Source organism: Myxine glutinosa, chromosome 1 (assembly GCF_964187855.1).
Source record: "Myxine glutinosa chromosome 1, kmMyxGlut1.1, whole genome shotgun sequence".
In the NCBI taxonomy this organism is placed as follows: Eukaryota; Metazoa; Chordata; class Myxini; order Myxiniformes; family Myxinidae; genus Myxine; species Myxine glutinosa.
This window is the reverse complement of record NC_136261.1, coordinates 400689043-400712454: the sequence shown is the minus strand read 5'-3', so window position 1 is coordinate 400712454 and position 23412 is coordinate 400689043. Positions and strand designations below refer to the sequence as shown.

The 23412-nt window shown below is 46.5% G+C and overlaps 1 protein-coding gene across 1 annotated transcript in view; it reads right to left on the bottom strand.

Annotated features, from left to right (window-relative positions):
- The window catches only part of LOC137416803 (uncharacterized), a 39259-nt gene extending 16128 nt beyond the window's left edge, over positions 1-23131 (bottom strand). Inside the window, exons 1-3 of the mRNA XM_068102451.2 lie at positions 22774-23131; positions 15766-16633; positions 9460-9824 (exon numbers count right to left, since the gene is read on the bottom strand). Coding sequence (XP_067958552.2) covers positions 9460-9824; positions 15766-16633; positions 22774-23125 — 1585 coding nt within the window. The 5' untranslated portion in view covers positions 23126-23131. The remainder of the gene's footprint in view (positions 1-9459; positions 9825-15765; positions 16634-22773) is intronic.
- Between the last annotated feature and the right edge of the window lie 281 nt (positions 23132-23412).

Sequence of the window (23412 nt, the reverse complement as noted above, 5' to 3'; positions counted from 1 at the left end):
TGCGCTCGGTCGGTGTGGTGTGGCGTCCGCGGGGGTCGTCGTCGTGCGCTCTGGGGCCCAGCGGCTTGGACTGGGTGCTCGTCCGTCAGGACATGGGGCTACTCAGGGTTACACCAACCCCAGGCCAAATTAATGAACAACCTTCAGGGTCATAAGGGTCTTTTGGGTACTCAAGCTCTTTTGCATCCTTGGGATCTTCTGGTTCATTTGTGTTTTCGGGGTCTTTTACTTTTAGGTCATTTGAGTCTTTTGGGTCCTCTGCATCTTTGGGGTCCTCGGGTCTTTTCAGTCATCTAGGTATTTGGGGGTATTTTTGGTCTTTGGGGTAATTTGGGTGTTTGGGTTCCACTGGGTCCTCAGGGTCTTTAAGGGTCTTTGGGGTATTTTGGGTTTTCAGGAACTTTTTGGTCTTCTGGGTCTTTTTTATATTTTTCGGTCTTTGGCGTGTTTTTGGTCTTAAGGGTCTTGGGATCTTTTCAGTGTTTTGGGTCTTCGGTGTCTTTATGGGTCTTTGGGGAATTTTGGGTCTTCATGGCCTTTTGGGTTTTTGTTACCTTTTGGGTCTTTAAGGGTCTTGCGGTCTTTGGGCTATCTTGGGTCTTCTGGATATTTAAGGGTCTTTGGAGTCGTTTGGGTCTTCTGGATATTTAACAGTCTTTGGGATCTTTTGGGTCTTCAGTGTCTTTTGGGTCTTTAAGGGTATTTGGTGTATTTCGGGGTCTTTACAGTCTTTGGGGTCTTTATGGGTCTTTGGGGAATTTGAGGTCTTCAGTGTCTTTTGGGTATTTAAGTCTTTGGGGTCTTTTGCATCTTTAACGGTTTTCAGGGTAATTTGGGTATTTTGGGTCCATTGGGTCTTGGGTCATTGGGGTCTTCTGGGTCTTCAGGGTATTTGGGGTCTTCTGGGTCCTTGGGGACTTCTGTGTCTTCATGGTCTTTTGTGTCTTTAACAGTCTACTGGGTATTTTGGGTCTTACCAAAATTTTGGTTCTTAGGGTCTTTGATGTCCATTGGGTCTTTAGGGTCTTTTCAGTCTTTTGGGTCTTTAACAGTCTTCAGGGGATTTTGGATATTCGGGGTATTTTGAGTCCATTTGGGTCTTTGGGGTATTTTGGATCTTTAGAGTCCTTGAGGGTCTTCTGAGTCCTTGGGGTCTTTTGGGTCCTCTTTGTCATTTGGGTACTTGGGGTTGTTTGGGTCTTTTGGAACTTCAGGGTCTTTGGGGTATTTTGGGTCTTCACGATATTTTGTGTCTTTGACAGTCTAAAGGGTATTTTGGGTGTTTGAGGTCCATTGGGTCTTTTGGGTCCTTGGGGTCTTTTTTGGTCCTCAGAGTCTTTCAGGTATTTTAACCGGTGGACACAGTCGTGTTCAAAGATTTCCCCCTTAAACACCCCCACCCAAATCCCTCCGAAAGCACTACTCAAAGCCATTAAACCCTGCCCTTATGACGGGGACAGACAGACACAGTATTTTATATGGTATGTATGTATGTATGTATGTATGTATGTATGTATGTATATATATATATATATATATATATATATATATATATATATATATATATATATATATATATATATATATATGTATATATATATATATATATATATATATATATATAGTTGCAGAGATGAGGACTATTTTTTTTATTGTGTGCTGTATTATTATTATTATTGTTTATTCTGCGCCCCCCTACCTCCGGAGCTGTGTAAAGGTGAAAGGGCATCCCATAATTAGTCCACAAGCATACACGTCAGCCAAGTAATAGAATACCCCTGTTGATAGTTATCTCTTATTCTGTGTTCTAGGGTAAGGCTGTGTCTCCCATTAATTGAAGTACTCCATTGCACCAGTGAAAGAGAATAGATCCCCTTTCATTCCCATCCCCAAAACCTCCATTTCCTATCACATCCCCTTTCGTCATTGCCGAGCCTCGATTGCCCATATTACATCCCCTCTCGTCATTGCTGAGCCCTCGATTCCCAATCACCTCCCCTCCAAAGCCACCATTGACCATGTGCTTGAGTCGGAGAAGAAAGGCGTGTCTCCACCTCGTCATAGAGGGGAGGAGGGGCGTACCCGCCCGTCGTCATCGAGGGCGGAGCCCGAGGGTCGCGCGACCAACCAGGGCCGAGGTGAGCACCCCGATGGGCGTGTCCTGAACGCCGGCGGCTTAATCGCCGGAGGCGCTATAAAAAGGCGCGCACGGAAGTGAGAGTTGAGTTGGTCTTGGCAAGAGAGTTGGTCTGAGTTGGTCTGAGTGAGTTGAGAGTCGGTCGTCAAGTGGAGAGTGGTGAAGAGTCAGTCAGTAGAGTCGGTGGTCAGTTGGTTGCGTTGGTTGCGGTGAGGAGTCGGTGGTAAAGAGTGAGGGACCAAGAAAGAGTTGAGGGTTGGACCAGACGAGTCGGACAAGGCCTGGCAAAGCAAGCGGAGGCCGCAGCAGCAACAACACCCAACAGCCACTTGGGGGCCTGAACGGCGGTTTGGAGCAGGGCCGAAAAGGAACGGCGGCTGCTAAACGCGCCGGTTGAGCTGCAGGACCCCCTTGGACCTCCCTCTCCCTCCAGCCATCCACCTCCTGCCTTTCCACCCTTCTTGTGTACGTGAGTTTGTTTTGTTTGTTCTGTCCCTGGGTATTTAATTAAGTCTGTAGGTATAAGCTAGTATTTTCCCTGTGTCACCTGCGTCTTATGTGCTTGTAAATAAACGTGACTGCTTTCTTTTTGCTTGTGTGTAAATAGTCAATAAATTCAGCAGTATTTCCAAACCTTTCTTTGCCTTCGTTTTCCTCTTTGCATTCGTCGCCTTTGTCTTTTCCCTATTGACTAGCTGCGGTGCGACCCGGCCAACGTTTGGGTGGAATCGGTTGAGTCGGGGATCCTGTTAGGTCGCGGTAATACACCACCGCTCGGTCATCATAACATCTAAACCGCGATCTGTAACAATATATATATATATATATATATATATATATATATATATATATATATATATATATATATATATATATATATATATATATACTGTATATATATACATACACAGGGGGCTGCAAAAGTAGGTATACAGTAATGAAAAACAAAACGTGCGCACAAAACGTATTTTATTGATTATACAAGCATATCAACAATAACATATCAATAATGAACATATCAATAATAAACATATTAATCCCTCAAATGTTCAAACTGTTTGCCTCCGGCATTCACACACTCCACTAGTCGAGTGTGGACATCCATGCACACTCTGGCACAAAGGTCTTTATCAGCATCAATTTCCTGGCAAGCCTCCCGTATGAACTGAATCATGGCATCAACAGAACGTGGCTTGCGTGTGAAAACCCTGTCTTTTACACATCCCCAGAAAAAGAAGTCCATAGGGGTGAGATCCGGCGAACGTGGTGGCCAGTCAACGGCTCCCCGACGTCCAATCCACCTGTTGGGAAATTCTTTGTCAAGTAGCGCACGCACAGTGAGTGCGAAGTGCGGTGGCACCCCATCCTGTTGAAAGTAGAAGTCGTCCTGCTGCTGTTGTTCGTGTACCTGTGGTATGATTGTATCCGTCAGCATGTTCAGATACACGTGTTGATCGACAGTCCTGTGCAGAATGATAGGTCCAACGACACCTTTGCAGGACAGGCCAGCCCACACTGTCACCCCAGGTTGATTGAGCTGTTGCTCAATCGTGACTTTAGGGTTTTCAGTTGCGTAGTACACACAATTGTGCCGATTAACGGCACCCGATAGCTTAAAGTTTGCTTCATCGGACCACACGATTTTGCGCAGAATGCTGTCACCCTCTCGTTCCTCGTTCAGGATGGCTTCGCAAAATTGTAAACGCTGATCCGAGTCATCCTCTAATAAACCATGTATCAATCGTGGCACGTACATTTTCAGTCCTGCACAGTGCATCAAACGACCCAACGATCTGCGTTCAATACCCAATTCAGATGACGCCCTGTTTTTCGATTTCTGAGGGCTCTGGGTAAATGCCAGGGCGACTTGCATTGCATTCTCTGGCATTGTCACGGTGACTGGTCGACCACTCTTCGGCATGTTGTGGATAGACCCCGTCCTCTCAAATTTGTCACGTATCCGGTAAATCATGAGCCTCGTTGGTGGAGGCGATGCAAATGTTTCTCGCCACTGCTCTCGCACACGTTCACTATTCTCTGTCTTCCAGTACTGTTTCAAAATCCATTTGCGCTCCTCGTCCGTTGAATTACCAGCCATCGTTAAAATTTCCACTTCACCTGCAAATAACAGATGTATTATAGAAAAAATTACGAAAATAAAAATATTAAAAATGGTAATAATGATTTTAATGAATTAAATGAATTCTAGTATTAAATGAATCCTAGCACCACTATTATAATACTGGTAATACTGGTATAATCCTTACTGTATACCTACTTTTGCAGCCCCCTGTATGCAGCCCCCCTTACTGTATACCTATATATATATATATATTGTTGCGGAAACGGAGTACGGTGCTCCCCTTAGTGGGGGGGGGGGGTGGGGAGGGGTTAATCCCCCTTTTATTTTCACTGGCCGTCTCCGATCCTGAAGCTACCCCGCTCCACAAGGCAGGGGGGTAACTCCGCTCGAACCCCGGACAAGATGTTATTTGCCGAGCGGTTTTTAGCAGCCCGCGGTTCGAGCGATTCAACAAGGACTAAACCCGATTCTCAGCGTCGGCCAAATCGTGCCACAGGTACTCAATGGGGGAAATCACGAAGATGAACGGATGGGAAGGAAAGAAGGCAAAGGTAGAAAGAACAGGAATTTATTCACACACATTCATTCACTTATTTACACACAACCAAAGCAAGAGAAGAAAGAAATGTAATTTACAGGGACAATGGAAAAAGCAGATACACAGTGCAGTGGTTAACTTAAACAAGCTTACTTATACCCAGGACAGAACGAACAGAACAAACTCACGCACACGAATGGGGAATTGAAGCAGGAATTGCTGGAGGGAGAAGAAGATGTGACCACAGGGCTGGAAGGCTTGGCAGGGCACAGCAACAGGTCCGCTCCGGGCTGGAGCGAGCAAGGCAGCAGCAGGCACACGTATCTCCTTTCACGCGGCAGGCCCACGTATATCGTTTTTCGCAGCAGGGCTGGTTTTCGCTTTGACACGCCTCTGGCTCCCTCGATCGTCTGCCCGGTGGGGGCTTCCCTCCACGGGTTATATACCTTACCTTACCCTTACCTTACCAAGCAACACCTTACCAAGCCATGCCCACCGAGTCCTGGTTGGGCGCAAGGGCTTCCTGGCTCCACCTCCTGATGACGATGGGCGGGCCACGCCCTGCTTCCCCGAGTTGACCGCGTGCGTAATGGAGTTTGGGGTGAAGAAAACAGCCCAATGCAACGGTGGCGAACGCCGCCGAAAACAGCCCAATGCAACGGCGACGAACGCCAACTTAAACAGCCCAACTGTTACTGGCACTCTGAAGAGATGATTGGGGAACTGAAAGGGACCTATCTTATTTCATTTGGTGCAATGCAATGTCAATTAATGGGAAACAGAGCCTTAAACTAACATAGAATAAAGAAATAACTATAGAGAGGTTCTATGGTTCTCTACGTGTGTGCGATGGACTAACTAAAAGGACGACCTTTGATCTTTACATGAAACGGAGGTATTTACAAGAATCATTACATTTACAGAGGGTGGTATTTACAATAACACAGGATTCTCAAATCCGCAACAATATATATTGTTACGGAACCGGAGTATGGCCCTCCCCTTTTGGGGGGGGGGGTTAATCCCCCCTTCTATTTTCACTGGCCGTCTACGCTCCTGACGCTACACAGCTACCTCCGGAAAGGCAGGTGCGCAGCCCCGTTCGTACCGCGGACAGATGTTAATTGCCGAGCGGTTTTAGCAACCGCGGCACGAACTATTAACAAGGACTAGACCCGATCCTGAACGTTGGCCAAAATCGCGCCACAGATATTCAATGAAGGAAATCACTAAGACGATGGATGTGAAGAAGAGGAAGACAGCAGTAGGAAATACGAATATGATTTATTTGCTATTATTTACAACCAAAAGAAACCAAGGAGGAGGAAAGATAATAAAATAAAATACAGAAGAAGAAGAGGACACAGTGCAAATTAGCTTACCTACTACAGTCTTACTTAACCCCAAGGACAAGACACAGAACAAACTCACGTACACAGAAGGATGGAATGGAGGCAGGAACAAAGGACTGGAAGGAGAGAGGAAGGTTCAGCTGGAGCAGATGGTTCGGGCTTGATCCCGCACGGGACGTCGGGCTGGACCTCGACGGCCACCGATGCCACCGATCCTGGTTCCCGCGTGGTAACGGGTCGAAGCTGCCTGGTGGAGCCAACGCTGCCTGGTGGAGTCAACGCTGCCTGGTGGAGTCAACGCGGCCTGGTGGAGTCAAAGCTGCGTGGTACTGCTCGTGGGGCTCCGTCACTTCCCTCGCTCTGGACCCATCTGCCGCATCTCTCTCTCCCACTCTCTCAAAGGCTTCCGCACGCGCTTTTGTATCCCGCCTCGAGATCAACCCGCGCCACGCCCGTGCTGGTCTCTCACCAGTCCTGATTGGCGGTGGGGGGCTCGCTGGCTCCACCTTCCGATGACGATCGGCGGCCAACGCCCTGGATTCGGTGGCTCCTCCCCCTTCTTCTCCGATCTGACCGCGTGTTCAATGGAGTTTTGCGGCGAAAACCACAAAGCAGCAGCGGTGAATGCAGTTGGCAATGATGGCTGGCAGTGCGGTTGGCAATGGGGGTTTGCGGCCATGGAAAACTACTTGCACCGCTGGGATGGAAAACCAAAGGGGACCTAGCTTATTTGACTTCGGTGCAATGCAGTGTCAATTAATGGAAGACAAAGCCTTAATCTAATACACATAACAAGGAGATAACTACTGAACAAGGAGTTCTATGATTGGCTACGTGATTGTATATGGAATAACTACGGGGACGACCTTTAACCTTTACACACCAAATGGAGGAAGGAGGGTGATATTTCCATACACACAAAAACACAATTCTCAAATCCATAACAATATATATATATATATATATATATATATACTGTATATATATATATATATACACACACGCGCACGCACGCATGCACGCACACACACACACAAAAGTACCCGGGTAACAATGAATCACTTGCTGCCGGGAATATGATGTATGCAATCTGGGTCCATCATCTCGAGCGAATTTTAAAAATAGATCGCAGGTACAGTGGACTCTGATGCAGTGCAGTGACACACAATCCCATGGAAGTTACACTCACAAACTGCTTACGAAGTACCAGGCTATGCTTCTACAATTTAATAAACCATTTGTGGAAGACAATGACATTATTTTGCTCCTTCAGGTGACAGTTTGGTTCAGTTTCAGTAACACACACACACACACACACACACACACACACACACACACACACACACACACACACACACACACACACACACACACACACACACACACACACACACACACACACACACACACACACACACACACACACACAATAAAATTGACAGAAGAACTAAAACTACTAAAACGGTTTTCCGAGGACATTCAAATGTAATGTGGACTAGACAAGTGCGCCAAGTACACATTTGCACAAGGTAAACCAACAAAATCAGACAACATAAAAATTGACCTTGAAACAACAATACAGCAGTTAGAAAACGAAGCATCATACAAATACCTCGGAGTAGAAGAGGGCCATCAAATATGTCACAAACAAATGCACAAAACAATTGCCAAATAATACGTACGTAGAAAGAAGCTGATCCTGGAAACATACCTCTCCCCAAGAAACAAAATCAAAGCCATAAACCAGCTCGCAGTACCAATGTTCCAATATAGCTGCGGAATAATAAACTGGGCCCAATCATGAATCAACAAGTTAGACATCAAAACAAGAAAACTCCTCATCATTCACAAAATGTTGTACAAGAACCAGTGCATCCCGAGAATTACCTGCCGAGACGAGATGGAGGGAGCGGCCTGATGTAACTCAACCAGGTGCACAGAGCGATGAGTGTAGGGCTAGCTGAGTATGTGAAATGCTCAACAGACTATCGGATGTAATTTGTAAACAAACATGAACAAAACCAACCTGAAAAAGTCATGCGATTAAGCAAGGGTTGTGATCATATTTCCCGTTTTGATTTCCCAAAGTAGTGCCTCTGTCAACACAGCTACTATATAGCGAAAATGAAACTTCGGGAATAAGATAATGGGAGGGGAGGGAATAGGGGTTGCAAAAATGAGAGAATGAAAAATGGGTTAGCAAGTGAAGAGGAATGCTTGGAGATGCCTTGGCCTGGGATGAGGAGTGAGGGGTGGAGTGTATGGGAGGTGGAGTTGGAGGAGTGGTGGATGATAGGGGGAGGGGTGGTGTATGGTGGGGGGAGGGGTGGTGGATGGTAGGGGGAGGGGTGGTGGATGGTAGGGGGAGGGGTGGTGGATGGTAGGGGGAGGGGTGGTGGATGGTTGGAGGAGGGGTGGTGGATGGTAGGAGGAGGGGTGGTGGATGGTTGGAGGAGGGGTGGTGGATGGTAGGGGGAGGGGTGGTGGATGGTAGGGGGAGGGGTGGTGGATGGTAGGGGGAGGGGTGGTGGATGGTAGGGGGAGAGGTGGTGGATGGTAGGGGGAGGGGTGGTGGATGGTAGGGGGAGGGGTGGTGGATGGTAGGGGGAGGGGTGGTGGATGGTAGGGGGAGGGGTGGTGGATGGTAGGGGGAGGGGTGGTGGATGGTAGGGGGAGGGGTGGTGGATGGTAGGGGGAGGGGTGGTGGATGGTAGGGGGAGGGGTGGTGTATGGTAGGGGGAGGGGTGGTGTATGGTAGGGGGAGGGGTGGTGTATGGTAGGGGGAGGGGTAGTGGATGGTAGGAGGAGGGGTCGTGGATGGTAGGGGGAGGGGTGGTGGATGGTAGGGGGAGGGGTGGTGGATGGTAGGGGGAGGGGTGGTGGATGGTAGGGGGAGGGGTGGTGGATTGGGAGAGGGGTGGTGTATGGTAGGGGGAGGGGTAGTGGATGGTAGAGGGAGGGGTAGTGGATGGTAGGGGGAGGGGCGGTGGATGGCAGGGGGAAGGGTGGTGTATGGTAGGGGGGGGGGTGGTGGATGGTAGGGGAAGGGGTGGTGGATGGTAGGGGGAGGGGTGGTGGATTGGGAGAGGAGTGGTGGATGGAAGGTGAGGTGGTGAAGGGGATGTGTGAGGGAGGGGTGGTGGGTGGGGCGCTAGGGGGGGAGGGGGGTGTGAATGGTTTGCTCCATTTGTATACAGTACCGCAGGACGTAATATATGAATGAACAAGCATCTGGTAAATATATCCTCAGGACTTGCAACCTCAGAATGGACTTTCCAAATGTAGGTTTATATATATGACGGTTATAAATCACGTTTATCACAAAATGTCCATAAGTGTTACAACTCACCATCCTCCGGGTCTCTTCTGTCAGTGTCATCTTCAGGACCAACCGAGTCCAGGTCGACTACCTTGATGCACATGTCTCCAGTAGGTCCTCCCGTCTGCATGGCGACGGTTGGTCCCGATCCTCGCTCCGCTTCCATGTACCGACATAGCTCCGCGTACATGGTGTAGGTGAACTTCCGTGTGGCCAAAGCACACAGTCGATCCCTCACCGGAGCGGGCTCGGCTCGGGCACAGAGAGCTCCGAAGATCTCGATCCCCAACCCCGTGACCACAGCTCGGAGAGACTCCTCCGTTAGACCTTGGATCTTCATCCAGGCGGGAAGTGGACCGAGGCCGCTCCGACCTCTCACACACTCCATTGTCTGTCAAGAACTCACACCAAGATACCAAATAAATAAATAAATCGCACGTGTTTCCGGGTTTATTTTTATTTTTTGACCTTCTCAACTCGAATATATAATTTAAACATAACTGATTTTAATGTTTCACTTCATATTATTATTATCTCTCACTCATCGTTAATTAATTATTTATCCCTCCTATTTGTGTCGTTGCCGGATGAAGCTCCTCCCCCACCCCTCTCGTTGAGGTCTTCGTGTCCCATTCGCTGAGCTTGTGGGTCAGAGTTCAGGGGTCAGGGCCTCAATTTAGAATTTGAACAGGGTGCCGGCGATAACTTGCCTACTCCTTACGAAATACACCGTGGGATCTTGATGATTCGATCCAACAGTTTATCATTGCCCGACAATCGAAACCACAGGAGAGAGGTCAAAGGTGAATGGAATCCATCATCCTGTCAGATCTGTAGTCAAATCAACCAAAGATGCCAGAGCAGGGCAAGATATACCACTCCGCCATGAACAGGAAGTAGCCAATGAACATCCTCGGCCGCCATTTTAGTAAGCAACTGCGCAAGCAACACTGGCGACTTGTGCACGTTAGTCAGCCATGGGCATAAAACATAAAGATAGATTTAATTAGTGTATAAAACATGCCGATTTCGAGATTGATGTTTTTTTAGTGTTATTATAACGAGCAGAGTACCCATCCAAGCTCTATCTGACGGGTACCTATATTTGGGCGGTGTATAGGCAGATGACAGCTACTTCAATCGCTCCCGAAAAAAAAAAAAATAAGGTTACGTGAACAAAGCAAAAACATATCTTCTGCCAGGGTAGGATTTGTAAAAATTTCCTATACGACTTAACTTATACATAACAGCGACACAAAGAATAAAAAATCACATTACAGTATTAAAATATATAGATAATAAATTTCTCACTGAAAAAAAAAAAGTAACGAAACAATCACAGACACATTCAAAGTACACCACCCCATGCCAAATAAATAAATAAATAAAAAGGACAGATACATTCAAAGTACACCGCCCCATGCCAAATAATTAAATATTCTCCAGCGCGGCATTGCCGGCGTGCCTCCGGCGCCCGGCAATACCGCAGTGCAGCTCATAGAGGCTGCATTGGGAGGGAGAGATGTACACTAATTGATTGATTAATTGTATAATTAAAATCAATAAAAGATTATCACAAAATATTTTCTTAATCAATTGGCTAATCGCATAACTAAACCACGAGAGCTTCATCCGAAGATGTATCTTTTAGAAATTTAATTAAATAACTCATTAATAAAAAATTAAATATTTAATTGATTAATCAATAAATAATTAATCGATTAATCAATAAATAATTAATCGATTAAATGATTAATCAATAAATCAAAAATGTCCTTGATACCCACCACCGTTCCCCACTGAGAATGGTGGTGGAGAAAGAAAATAAATAAATAATTAATAATTAAAATAAATAAATAATAATCATAAAACACTTAAATAATTAATCAATTGGATAATAGAATACCTAAACCACCACCATTTCATCCAAATCTGTAACTTAAAAAAAAGAGTAATTAATTAAGCAATTAATCGATTAGGATCGATTAAATTGATCGATTATAATCAAGAAATCAAAAATACCCTTCACAGCCAAATTACTCGGTCATTGTCATATCCAAATTTCAGCTAAATGGATATTCCCTCTCCTTCAAATTGACATTTGCTTACCTTTGAATTGATATTCCCTCCCTCATTTAAATTGATATTACCTCAACGCCTTTGAAATGATATTCCTTCAACACCTGTAAATTGGTATTCCCTCCTTTAAATTGGTATTCCCTCCTTTAAATTGGTATTCCCTCCTTTAAATTGGTATTCCCTCCTTTAAATTGGTATTCCCTCTCCTTTAAATTGGTATTCCCTCCTTTAAATTGGTATTCCCTCCTTTAAATTGGTATTCCCTCTCCTTTAAATTGGTATTCCCTCTCCTTTAAATTGGTATTCCCTCCTTTAAATTGGTATTCCCTCCCATCCTTTAAATTGGTATTCCCTCTCCTTTAAATTGGTATTCCCTCTCCTTTAAATTGGTATTCCCTCTCCTTTAAATTGGTATTCCCTCTCCTTTAAATTGGTATTCCCTCTCCTTTAAATTGGTATTCCCTCTCCTTTAAATTGGTATTCCCTCTCTTTTAAATTGGTATTCCCTCTCCTTTAAATTGGTATTCCCTCTCCTTTAAATTGGTATTCCCTCTCCTTTAAATTGGTATTCCCTCCTTTAAATTGGTATTCCCTCCCATCCTTTAAATTGGTATTCCCTCTCCTTTAAATTGGTATTCCCTCTCCTTTAAATTGGTATTCCCTCTCCTTTAAATTGGTATTCCCTCTCCTTTAAATTGGTATTCCCCCTCCTTTAAATTGGTATTCCCTCTCCTTTAAATTGGTATTCCCTCTCCTTTAAATTGGTATTCCCTCTCCTTTAAATTGGTATTCCCTCTCCTTTAAATTGGTATTCCCTCTCCTTTAAATTGGTATTCCCTCTCCTTTAAATTGGTATTCCCTCTCCTTTAAATTGGTATTCCCTCTCTTTTAAATTGGTATTCCCTCTCTTTTAAATTGGTATTCCCTCTCCTTTAAATTGGTATTCCCTCTCCTTTAAATTGGTATTCCCTCCTTTAAATTGGTATTCCCTCCTTTAAATTGGTATTCCCTCCCATCCTTTAAATTGGTATTCCCTCTCCTTTAAATCGGTATTCCCTCTCCTTTAAATCGGTATTCCCTCTCCTTTAAATTGGTATTCCCTCTCCTTTAAATTGGTATTCCCTCTCCTTTAAATTGGTATTCCCCCTCCTTTAAATTGGTATTCCCTCTCCTTTAAATTGGTATTCCCTCTCCTTTAAATTGGTATTCCCTCTCCTTTAAATTGGTATTCCCTCTCCTTTAAATTGGTATTCCCCCTCCTTTAAATTGGTATTCCCCCTCCTTTAAATTGGTATTCCCTCTCCTTTAAATTGGTATTCCCTCTCCTTTAAATCGGTATTCCCTCTCCTTTAAATTGGTATTCCCTCTCCTTTAAATTGGTATTCCCTCTCCTTTAAATTGGTATTCCCTCTCCTTTAAATTGGTATTCCCCCTCCTTTAAATTGGTATTCCCTCTCCTTTAAATTGGTATTCCCTCCTTTAAATTGGTATTCCCTCTCCTTTAAATTGGTATTCCCTCTCCTTTAAATTGGTATTCCCTCCCATCCTTTAAATTGGTATTCCCTCTCCTTTAAATTGGTATTCCCTCTCCTTTAAATTGGTATTCCCCCTCCTTTAAATTGGTATTCCCTCCTTTAAATTGGTATTTCCTCCTTTAAATTGGTATTCCCTCCCATCCTTTAAATTGGTATTCCCTCCCATCCTTTAAATTGGTATTCACAACTCTCCTTTGTATTGATATTCCCTCCCCTTCTTAAAATTGATATTCACTCTTCTCATTTAAATTGGTATTCCCTCTCTTGGATCTCGATGTCACCATTCTGTACTCCGTCAGTGAACGTGGTCGTCATGGAGAAGTTGTTTAGAAAATGACGGACTTCACTCCTTTTCCAGGTTTAAAGCCGAGTAATTTATCTTACCTTGGTCTGGTAAAAACATGAGGAAACAAATCCCTTCAGGCTTCAATTTCCGGTCGTGTCATGAGCTCGATGGAGGACGAGTTGTTGTTGTTGTCGCGGTTTATTCATATTGTTAACGACTACAGTGTTCAGAAATTGCAAATCAATTTATAATGGAGTCTTCATGTCCCGAGATAAATAAATAAATAAATAAAAAACTCTTCCCGATGTTGTGGAGAGGTCAGAATTCACATCACGTCAGGTTTTTCCGAAATCATTTTTTATTTTCAGAAATAAAACGAAAGACAAAAGCAAATTTGACATTTGCTTTAATCGAATAATAGTTCAAAGTTGGTACGAGACGCGTACACTAAACTACACAACGCCAATCATTGCAGTTATTTTTTTCTGTAATTCATCCTTCATTTCTGTAATTTCGAAACAATGAAATCTCCACACAAGAGTAGTGCATTGCACCACAAACATAACCCAATCCAACTCGAAATACATTCATTCACTCAATAGGGAGTGGGATGGAGAATGGTGATGAGGAGAGTGGGACGGAGACTGGGATGGAGAATAGTGGCGGAGAGATTGGGATGGAGAATGGTGGTGGGGAGAGTGGGACGGAGACTGGTGACGGGGAGACTGGGATGGAGAATAGTGGCGGAGAGATTGGGATGGAGAATAGTGGCGGAGAGATTGGGATGGAGAATGGTGGTGGGGAGAGTGGGACGGAGAATGGTGGCGGGGAGACTGGGATGGAGAATAGTGGCGGAGAGATTGGGATGGAGAATGGTGGTGGGGAGAGTGGGATGGAGAATGGTGGTGGGGAGAGTGGGATGGAGAATGGTGGTGGGGAGAGTGGGATGGAGAATGGTGGTGTGGAGAGTGGGATGGAGAATGGTGGTGGGGAGAGTGGGATGGAGAATGGTGGTGGGGAGAGTGGGACGGAGACGGGTGGTGGGGAAACCGGGATGGAGAATGGTGGTGTGGAGATTGGGATGGAGAGTGGTGGTGGGGAGAGTGGGACGGAGACTGGTGATGGGGAAACTGGGATGGAGAATAGTGGCGGGGAGATTGGGATGGAGAATGGTGGTGGGGAGAGTGGGACGGAGACTGATGATGGTGAAACTGGGATGGAGAATGGTGGTGTGGAGATTGGGATGGAGAGTGGTGGTGGGGAGAGTGGGACGGAGACTGGTGATGGGGAAACTGGGATGGAGAATAGTGGCGGGGAGATTGGGATGGAGAATGGTGGTGGGGAGAGTGGGATGGAGAATGGTGGTGGCTAAAGTGGGATGGGGAACGGTGGTGGGAAAGTGGGATGGGGAACGGTGGTGGGTAAAGCAGAGATGAAGAGGTACATCGCAGACAGAAGGGCAGTTTGGTGAGGTTTGAATAAGGAAAAAGACAATATGTTGATTCTTGATAACACCTGAACCACACCTCAGAAAATGGATCTCTCAAGTAACTGACACAGCATAATATCTACACAATGCCACCGATGTTGTACCAGATCCTGTATGAATGAAGGATAGTATTAAAATATACAAGCCTAGTTATACGGTAACCAAGGTAAAATGGTACTCATGAAAAACTTTCCGTAAACGCATCAATCTTCGTCGGAGGTATTCCCCGATTGGTCTGATTGATCTGCTACATTCTCAGGAGTGTCTCTCAGGAGAGCCAGAAAACAACATCTGCCAAACCTCAAGAATGAACTTTCAAACTCGTCTCCCTCCTTTAAAACCCGGTGGCACCTTGTTAAGTCTGTTTATGGTGCATGCTCCCCTTCCATCCCAGCCCTCTCTTCAAATGGCAGCACAGCTGACTCCACTCGTGGGAAGGCCGAATGCCTCATTTCTGAGTTTGCTTCCAAATCTTGTGTCCCCAACCCCTCAATATCGGTACCTATTCTTACCTGTTGTACCCAATCGCCCCTGGACTTTTGCACCAGAAAAGGAAGAGATGGTTCTTTCGACCCTTGACTCTAAATCTGCAACTGGACCGGACAGCATCAGCTCACGTGACCTAAAAACCTGCTCTGCTGCTCTTTCGCATCCTCTGCCATTTCAACCCGATCATTTGCACTTGCCCATCTACCACTGCATGAGCCAACATCACAGGATTACATTAAAAAGGTGCAAAACTTATCTTCCCTGCTCCAGCTCACCTCTTTTAATCCTGTTCTGCTCATCTAGACCTTAGTTTCTGTTGCTTTTGGAGCAGATGGTACCTCTTCACCTTTTTGCTTTGGTGCAGAGACTTATCTTGTCGTGAGGTAGCCATCTTCTTCCTTACTGGAGAAGTTGCAGTTTGTCCTGTTGATATACATTTCGGCTGCTCCCTACCCTACTCCTGAGTGTGTACGCGTGCATGCCTTTTCAAAACCGATTGATCAGAGAAAGTTCTCGCACAAACTTTACAAATGAATGGACGCTCTCCCGTGTGAACACGCATGTGAATTTGATGTTGTGATAATCGCGTGAATCCCTTACCGCATTCAGTGCACGTGTATGGGCGCTCTCCAGTGTGAATTCTCATGTGAATCCGCGAGTGCGATGATTGACGGAATCCCTTACCGCATACAGTGCATGTGTACGGGCGCTCCCCCGTATGAATTCTCATGTGTATCTGACACGTTGTTGAGTGAATGAATCCCTTCCCACATGTACGGCAGACATAAGGTTTCACTCCAGTATGAATACAAATGTGCTTCCTCAAATCTGATTGATCCGAGAAGGCTTTTGCACAAACTCCACAACTATATGGGCGCTCTCCTGTGTGGCACCTTGAATGCCTCCTCAAAGACCTTGCATTTGAGAAAGTCTTCGCACAAACCGTGCACATGTACGGACGCTCCCCCGTGTGAATGCGCTTGTGAATCTCACAGTCCGAAGACTGAATGAACCCCTTACCACAAACATTGCATGTATAGGGGCGCTCACCCGTGTGAATTCTCATGTGCTTCTGATAGTTTGACGAGTGACCGAATCCCTTACCGCACACACCGCAGGTATATTGTTTCTCTCTTGTGTGAATATCTGCATGTCTCATGAACATGCTTTGATCACATGTACTGTAAGGACAATCGGTGCATTTGTACTGTTCATCACTGGGAACTGGTCGGTGCCTCTCCATGTGCATCTTCAAAGCTGCCTTTCTGGTGAAGCTGTGAGAGCACGAGGTGCAGGTGAACTTCTTGACGAGTTTCTTCTGTTTTCCTGTGAAGAGCATTCATCAATGTAAAAAAAATGTCAGTACCTAGTTTACACCGAATGGAAGCTTAAAGTACCGACACCAAATTGTATGTTGAGAACATATTAAGTTCAATATTGAACTAATCATGTGTGATCTAAACGCTCTCTAAATGATCTGCAAAAAGTTTACATTCTACAGATCTGGACATTTCCCTGTCCAGTCGTAAAGAAGATCGTGTCACTCACCAGAGAATCAAAAATAGGGGCAATACCCCTGGCGCTCACCTGGTAGAATAAAGCAGTATACTGCACTGACAAAAGGTATTGTCAAGTCTTTGGGTAGAGCATGTATAGATCCAGGTAGATCTGCATAGGTAGGTGCTCCGATGACCGTGGGTAGCAAGAACCATCTCGATGTAAATAAGTAGAGAACCTGTCTAGCCCGAATGTCGGAGTAAGCTGCGTATCTGTGTCCCCACCACAAGGGGGCGGGGCTTGGTAACTAGAATTAGGGAATAAGGATAAGATTCCATTGTGTGTCGTTCCCTCTGTGATCATACCTGTGTCCCGTATGGCAACGCACTCTTAGACATAAGATAGGCCCATTAGCACAACACAAAATAAATGCCCCGTCTGCTACAAGACGATAAAACTGACCGGAAGAACCAACAGGCAGCGGTCAAGCAGTAGTACACCGTGGCCAGCAAACATCGCGCAGGCAGGCCGAGGGACACGCACAGAAGCACCCCGTAACACGAGCACCAATTGGAGAGCAGGACGATGAGGGACGTGCCACTTTGATTGGCCACCGACAAATGACGATCACAAAAAGGCGCGAACATTCGGCCAGTCGGTGTGGAGGGCATGAAGGAGGACGGTTGGATGAGAGAATCGGTGACGTCAAGGCTCGGGCGGTAAAACCACTGGCAAGCCGACATTTTGTCTCTTCTCGTTCCTAGATCCATCCAGCCCGGACCTCTGTCTCGACCTTTCTTCTTGCCTTTTTCGTCTGCCCTTGCCTCGCCCTGCTCGTTTGGTCCCTTCATCTGCAACTCTCTCGCCACAAACGTTGGGTGCATTGGAGGGCCGTGCCGAATCCGAGGAGGACGTTGCATGGTTGCGGAGGCGGGTTACACGCCCGCTCGCTCGCTTCGCGCGGGGACGCGAGGCTTGCCGTGGCAGCTCTCGATCTCGAGGACGTGGGCCCGGCAGCGCGCGAGCGAGAGGTGACATTGAGGCCTGGTCGCGCCGACATCCTGAGGATTGGAGCCATGCCGGACTGCATGCTTGGGAGCCTGACCGACCTGACGACTGATTGAGATAAGCCTAAACACGAACGCAAACACAACGATTTATTTTATTCATTCTCTCATTTGTTGTGTAGTGCGAAGTCCGTATGTAAGAGTGCTCACTAGGGGATTTAGTTATTACCGGCGCGTTATTTTCCTGTCCCGATATTTATTAAATAAACCCTTGTATTATTTTCCCAACCAACTTTAATTCCGTTTTCATTTGTGAGTTCTTTTCAAAGGGTGAAGGCATCGTCGGACCGACAGGTAAGCCGTAGCATTTTCCCAAACCCCCCTTCTCGTGTATGATCCGCCATAGAATTGATTGTCGCCTCGTTAAGCTCGATTCCATCCGTGGACGCTCTGTCTTAACTGACAGCCGTCCACACGACAGTATTTTAATCCAATTTCAATGGCTGCTAGAAAACAGGGCAGCATCTGCACTCATGCTAACATACTCATAAGCCCCCCCCCCTTCCTTGAATCAAACGTGGACCCACTTTGACCCCTCCTTAGACCCCAATTTTTCTCATGCCTTGAACAAACATTGGTACATCACAGGTGATGAAAGTTGTGATCAAGTTTCATCAAAATTGTGTGTGTACTTTCGGAGAAGAGAGCAAATACCTATTTTGGTGGGCAACCCCACCGACATAGATCGCCTTAAATGCCGATTTTTTAAATGCCGGGAACAAATGCTGGTACATCATGGGTGATGAACGGAATGTTGTGGTCAAGTTTCATCAGAACTGCGTGTGTAGTTTCTGAGAAGAGAGCAAATACCTATTTTGGGGGGCACCCCCCCAGTAGACCCCCCCTCAGAGCCTGATTTTTAGCTCAGCTGGAATGAAGTTCAGGAGAGTTTATGCGATAGCGCGTCGTCCGTCCGTCAGTCTTTCAGTCCGTCCGTAAACACTTGCAACTTCTCCGAAACCGCTGAAGGGATTGTGCATAATTTCACCAGCCATGCATAAAGCAGCTGGACATACGCAAAATAACATCTACGAGCCGCGAGCATGACCTGCCTCTGCATTCACTGCTGTGTGCTTTGCGTTTTCATGGCTGTTGCGGCCGCAAATTTTAGTCGCACTAAAATCGAGAGCTTTGCCGTTGTTCCACCAGCTGCATAAAGTTCCTGTACAGAATGAAAACACCCCACAGTATCTATTAGTGCAATTAGCTGTCTCCCTTTTCCCCATTGAAACTGGCACGGCATGCATTCGCGGATTTTCATCGACATTCGTGGGATTTGCCTCGCCATTTCTGTGACTTTCATCGACCTTCACAGATTATCGTCCAACATTCGTGGGATTTGCCTCGCCATTTCCAGGATTTTCATCGACATTTGCGGGATTTGCCACTCCATTTCCGTGACTTTCATCGACCTTCACAGATTATCGTCCAACATTCGTGGGATTTGCCTCACCATTTCCAGGATTTTCATCAACATACTGCTCTCCCCTCTGGGCTGGTGCTCCTGCCTCACACCTAGCTCGTCTTCACGCTGTTGAAACCAAAGCGTTTAGAATCACTGGAATCTCCCGCGATGAAGCTACCTCCGAGGGCCTTTCACTTACTCACCACAGGCAGGTTGGTGGTCTTTCTGTCTTCTACCGACTCCTCTCCAGCCTTGCTCCTCCAGCTCTCTCTAGGCTCTGTCCCCCAAATATTCCTACAGGTCACACAAGATCTGCCTGCAACCCTCTTATGGTTAAACTGCCAAAATCAAGACTCTCTGCTCACATTCACTCCTTCATTCCTCTCCCACCCATTTCTCCCACCTCTGGAACAAACTCCCTCACCCTCTTCAATCCCACTGCTCCCTCCAGGTCTTTAAAACAGCTGTTCACCACCATCTCTTATCTTCCCCCATCCAAAACCTTGATCTTTTGTACCCCCGCTAATTTCACCCCAAATCCACTTTTTTGAAATACCAACTTGTATCCTGGAAGTCCTTGGTGTCCTTGTGTTTATACTTCTCCCACCCCTCCCTTCCCATGCCGCCTCCCCCAAAGCCCTCTCCCTCCCACACATTCCCGATGTCCCTGCTCTCAAATGTTGTGTTTATGTGCTTCCCCTTCTCTCCCCATCTTGTCTACCGCTCCCCTTTTTATATACTTTGTTTGTCTGTTTGATTTGTTTGTGTGATAAATGTTAGCTTTTTCACGACCCTCGATTCTGTATACAAAAAAAGAAGAAAAAAGAAAAAGAAAAAAAAACATTCGCGGGATTTGCCTCGCCATTTCCAGGATTTTCATCGACATTCACGGGATTTGCCTTGCCATTCACGGATTTTGCGACTCAGGAACCTATCCCCCCTTTTTCCATTGAAATAATGCCCCGCCATTCGCGGTTTGGCAATTCGCAGCATTTCCTAGGAACGTATCCCCCACGAATAGTCTGAGCCATATTAAATGTATACTAGCAAATGCACCCGTCAATTTGCTGACAGATTTAATTTAAAGGCAACATGTCGTACTTCACAATCATTCTGCTCTATTCACTCTAATTCACCCGAGGTCATCTTCCACCAGCTTGGAAGTCAGCTAACTCCGATGCTCCGCACCCCCCACTTGCATGTCCATCCACCCCATAATCCCTCCCCCTCCTTTCTTCACCCTTAAGCTTGAACTTGTTCCGTAACTTATCATAATAAGGCCATGTACCAAGTTTCAGTTGAACATGTTGAGGGGCATGGGGGAAAAGTCAAAAAAAAAAAAAAACACTGGTGGGACAGGCGGACAGCAAACCTATAGTCCCCCCTGGAGAAACCAGAAGGGGACTAATAAAGGTTTAGAGAGGTTTAAAGACGTACAGATAAGATAGATCAATTCCGCGTTTTACCGCCATTTTACCCAGTCTAACATTTACCCTATCTAACACTTTACAATAGTTATTCATGCCTGTTGTTTGTGTCCTTTATAACGTCCTTAAAGTAAATTTCCTGTTTGGAATGATTTTAAATTTTGTTTTAGTGCTAGTCAGACAGAGTAAAAATATTACCTCACTCCCCTCTGCGCATGCTTGATCGGGTGAAGTCCGAGCCAAAGCACGGTAAATCGGCAAACATGTCTTCCTATTCATGTTCCGATTAGTGTTCAAAATATAACATTGGATTTAAATAAGTTGTTCCTCGATCTTAAACTGAAAAAGCAGACAAAGAGACACACAGAAGGATGGAGTCGATTACAAGTCAACATCCCTCAGGTTTTTCTTTTTTTTTCAAAAAGTGGGGGAATAATAAACACAACCCCTTCAGACAGAAGACCAAAGTGTATTTTTGACAATTTGTCCAAATAATGTGCCCGGGCCTTAATCCCAAGGCAGGAATGAAGGGTCATACAATAAATGCATGAATTTTATCGAAATGTATGATTTACCGAAAGATTCAGGTTCTGCTTCCAGGAATCCCCAACTTTGAGATTGAGTATCGGCTTTTTATGTGAAACACCTTGAGTAGATGATGTTCTGAGATGACAACAGTCTCGTTCTTCCGGTTTAAGTTTGGTGATGCGGTGAAGCAAGGTTGTGATGATATTCCCCATTTTGATTTCCCAAAGGACTGTATCTGTCACCACGGCTACTCCATGGAGAAAACAAAACTTTGGGAATGATAATAGAATAGGAGAGGAGAGAAAGGGGGTTGTAAAAGAGTCTGAATAATGGGTCGGGAAGTGAAGGGGCACGCTTGGAGTTTTGGTTTGGGGTGAGGTGGGGGGTGTGGGGGTGGATGGGAGAGGGAGGAGTGGTGGATGGAAGGGGGAGGGGTGATGGATGGAAGGGAGAGTTGGTAGGGTGGTGGATGTTGGGAGAGTTGGAGGGGTGATGGATGTTGGGAGAGTTGGAGGGGTGATGGATGTTGGGAGAGTTGGAGGGGTGATGGATGTTGGGAGAGTTGGAGGGGTGATGGATGTTGGGAGAGTTGGAGGGGTGATGGATGTTGGGAGAGTTGGAGGGGTGATGGATGTTGGGAGAGTTGGAGGGGTGATGGATGTTGGGAGAGTTGGAGGGGTGATGGATGAAGGGGGTGGTGGGGGAGGTTGGAGGGGTGGTGGATAGAGGGGGGAGGGGTGGTGGTTGGAAGGAGGAGGGTTATGGATGGAAGGGGGAGTTGGTGGGGTGGTGGATGTTGGGAGAGTTGGAGGGGTGGTGGATGAAGGGGGTGGTGTGGGAGGTTGGAGGGGTGGTGGATAGAGGGGGGAGGGGTGGTGGATAGAGGGGGGAGGGGTGGTGGATAGAGGGGGGAGGTGTGGTGGTTGGAAGGAGGAGGGTTATGGATGGAAGGGGGAGTTGGTGGGGTGGTGGATGTTGGGGGAGTTGGAGGGGTGGTGGATGTTGGGAGAGTTGGAGGGGTGGTGGATGAAGGGGGTGGGGGGGGGGGGGGAGGTTGGAGGGGTGGTGGATAGAGGGGGGAGTAGTGGTGGTTGGAAGGAGGAGGGTTATAGATGGAAGGGGGAGTTGGTGGGGTGGTGGATGTTGGGGGGACTTGGAGGGGTGGTGGATGGAGAGGGAGTTGGAGGGGTGGTGAATAGCGAGGGAGTTGGAGGGGTGGTGGATAGAAGGGGTAGGGGTTGGAATGGGAAGGGGTGATGGATGGAAGGGGGAAGGGTGATAGATGGAAGGGGGAAGGGTGATGGATAGAAGGGGGAGGGGTGGTGGATGGAAGGGCAAGGAGTGGAGTAGGGGGTGGGGAGTGTGAATGGTTTGCTGCATTTGTATACAGTACCGCAGTACGTAATATATGAATGAACATGCATCTGGTAAATATATCATCAGGACTTGCAACCTCAGAATGGACTTTCCAAATGTAGGTTTATATATATGACGGTTATAAATAAAGTTTATCACAAAATGTCCATAATTGTTATAACTCACCATCCTCCGGGTCTCTTCTGTCATCTTCAGGACCAACCGAGTCCAGGTCTACTACCTTGATGCGCATGTCTCCAGTAGGTCCTCCCATCTCCATGACGGCGGTCCATCCCGATCCTCGCTCCGCTTCCATGTACCGACAGAGCTCCGCGTACATGGTGTAGGTGAGCTTTCGTGCGGACAAAGAACGGAATCGATCCCTCACCGGAGCGGGCTCGGCTCGGGCACAGAGAGCTCCGAAGATCTCGATCCCCAACCCCGTGACAACAGCTCGGAGAGACTCCTCCGTTAGACCTTGGATCTTCATCCAGGCGGGGACTGGACCGAGGCCGCTCCGAGCTCTCACAGACTCCATTGTTCGTCCGGAACTCACAGTCTCACACCAAGATACCAAATAAATAAATAAATCGCACGTGTTTCCGGGTTTCTTTTTATTTTTTGACCTTCTCAACTCGAATATATAATTTAAACATAACTGATTTTAATGTTTCACTTCATATTATTATTAATATCTCTCACTCATCGTTAATTAATTATTTATTCCTCCTATTTGAGTCCCTTGCCGGACAAAGCTCCTCCCCCACACCTCTTGTCTACGTGTCCTATTCGCTGGGCTCGTGGTTCAGAGTTCAGGGGTCAGGG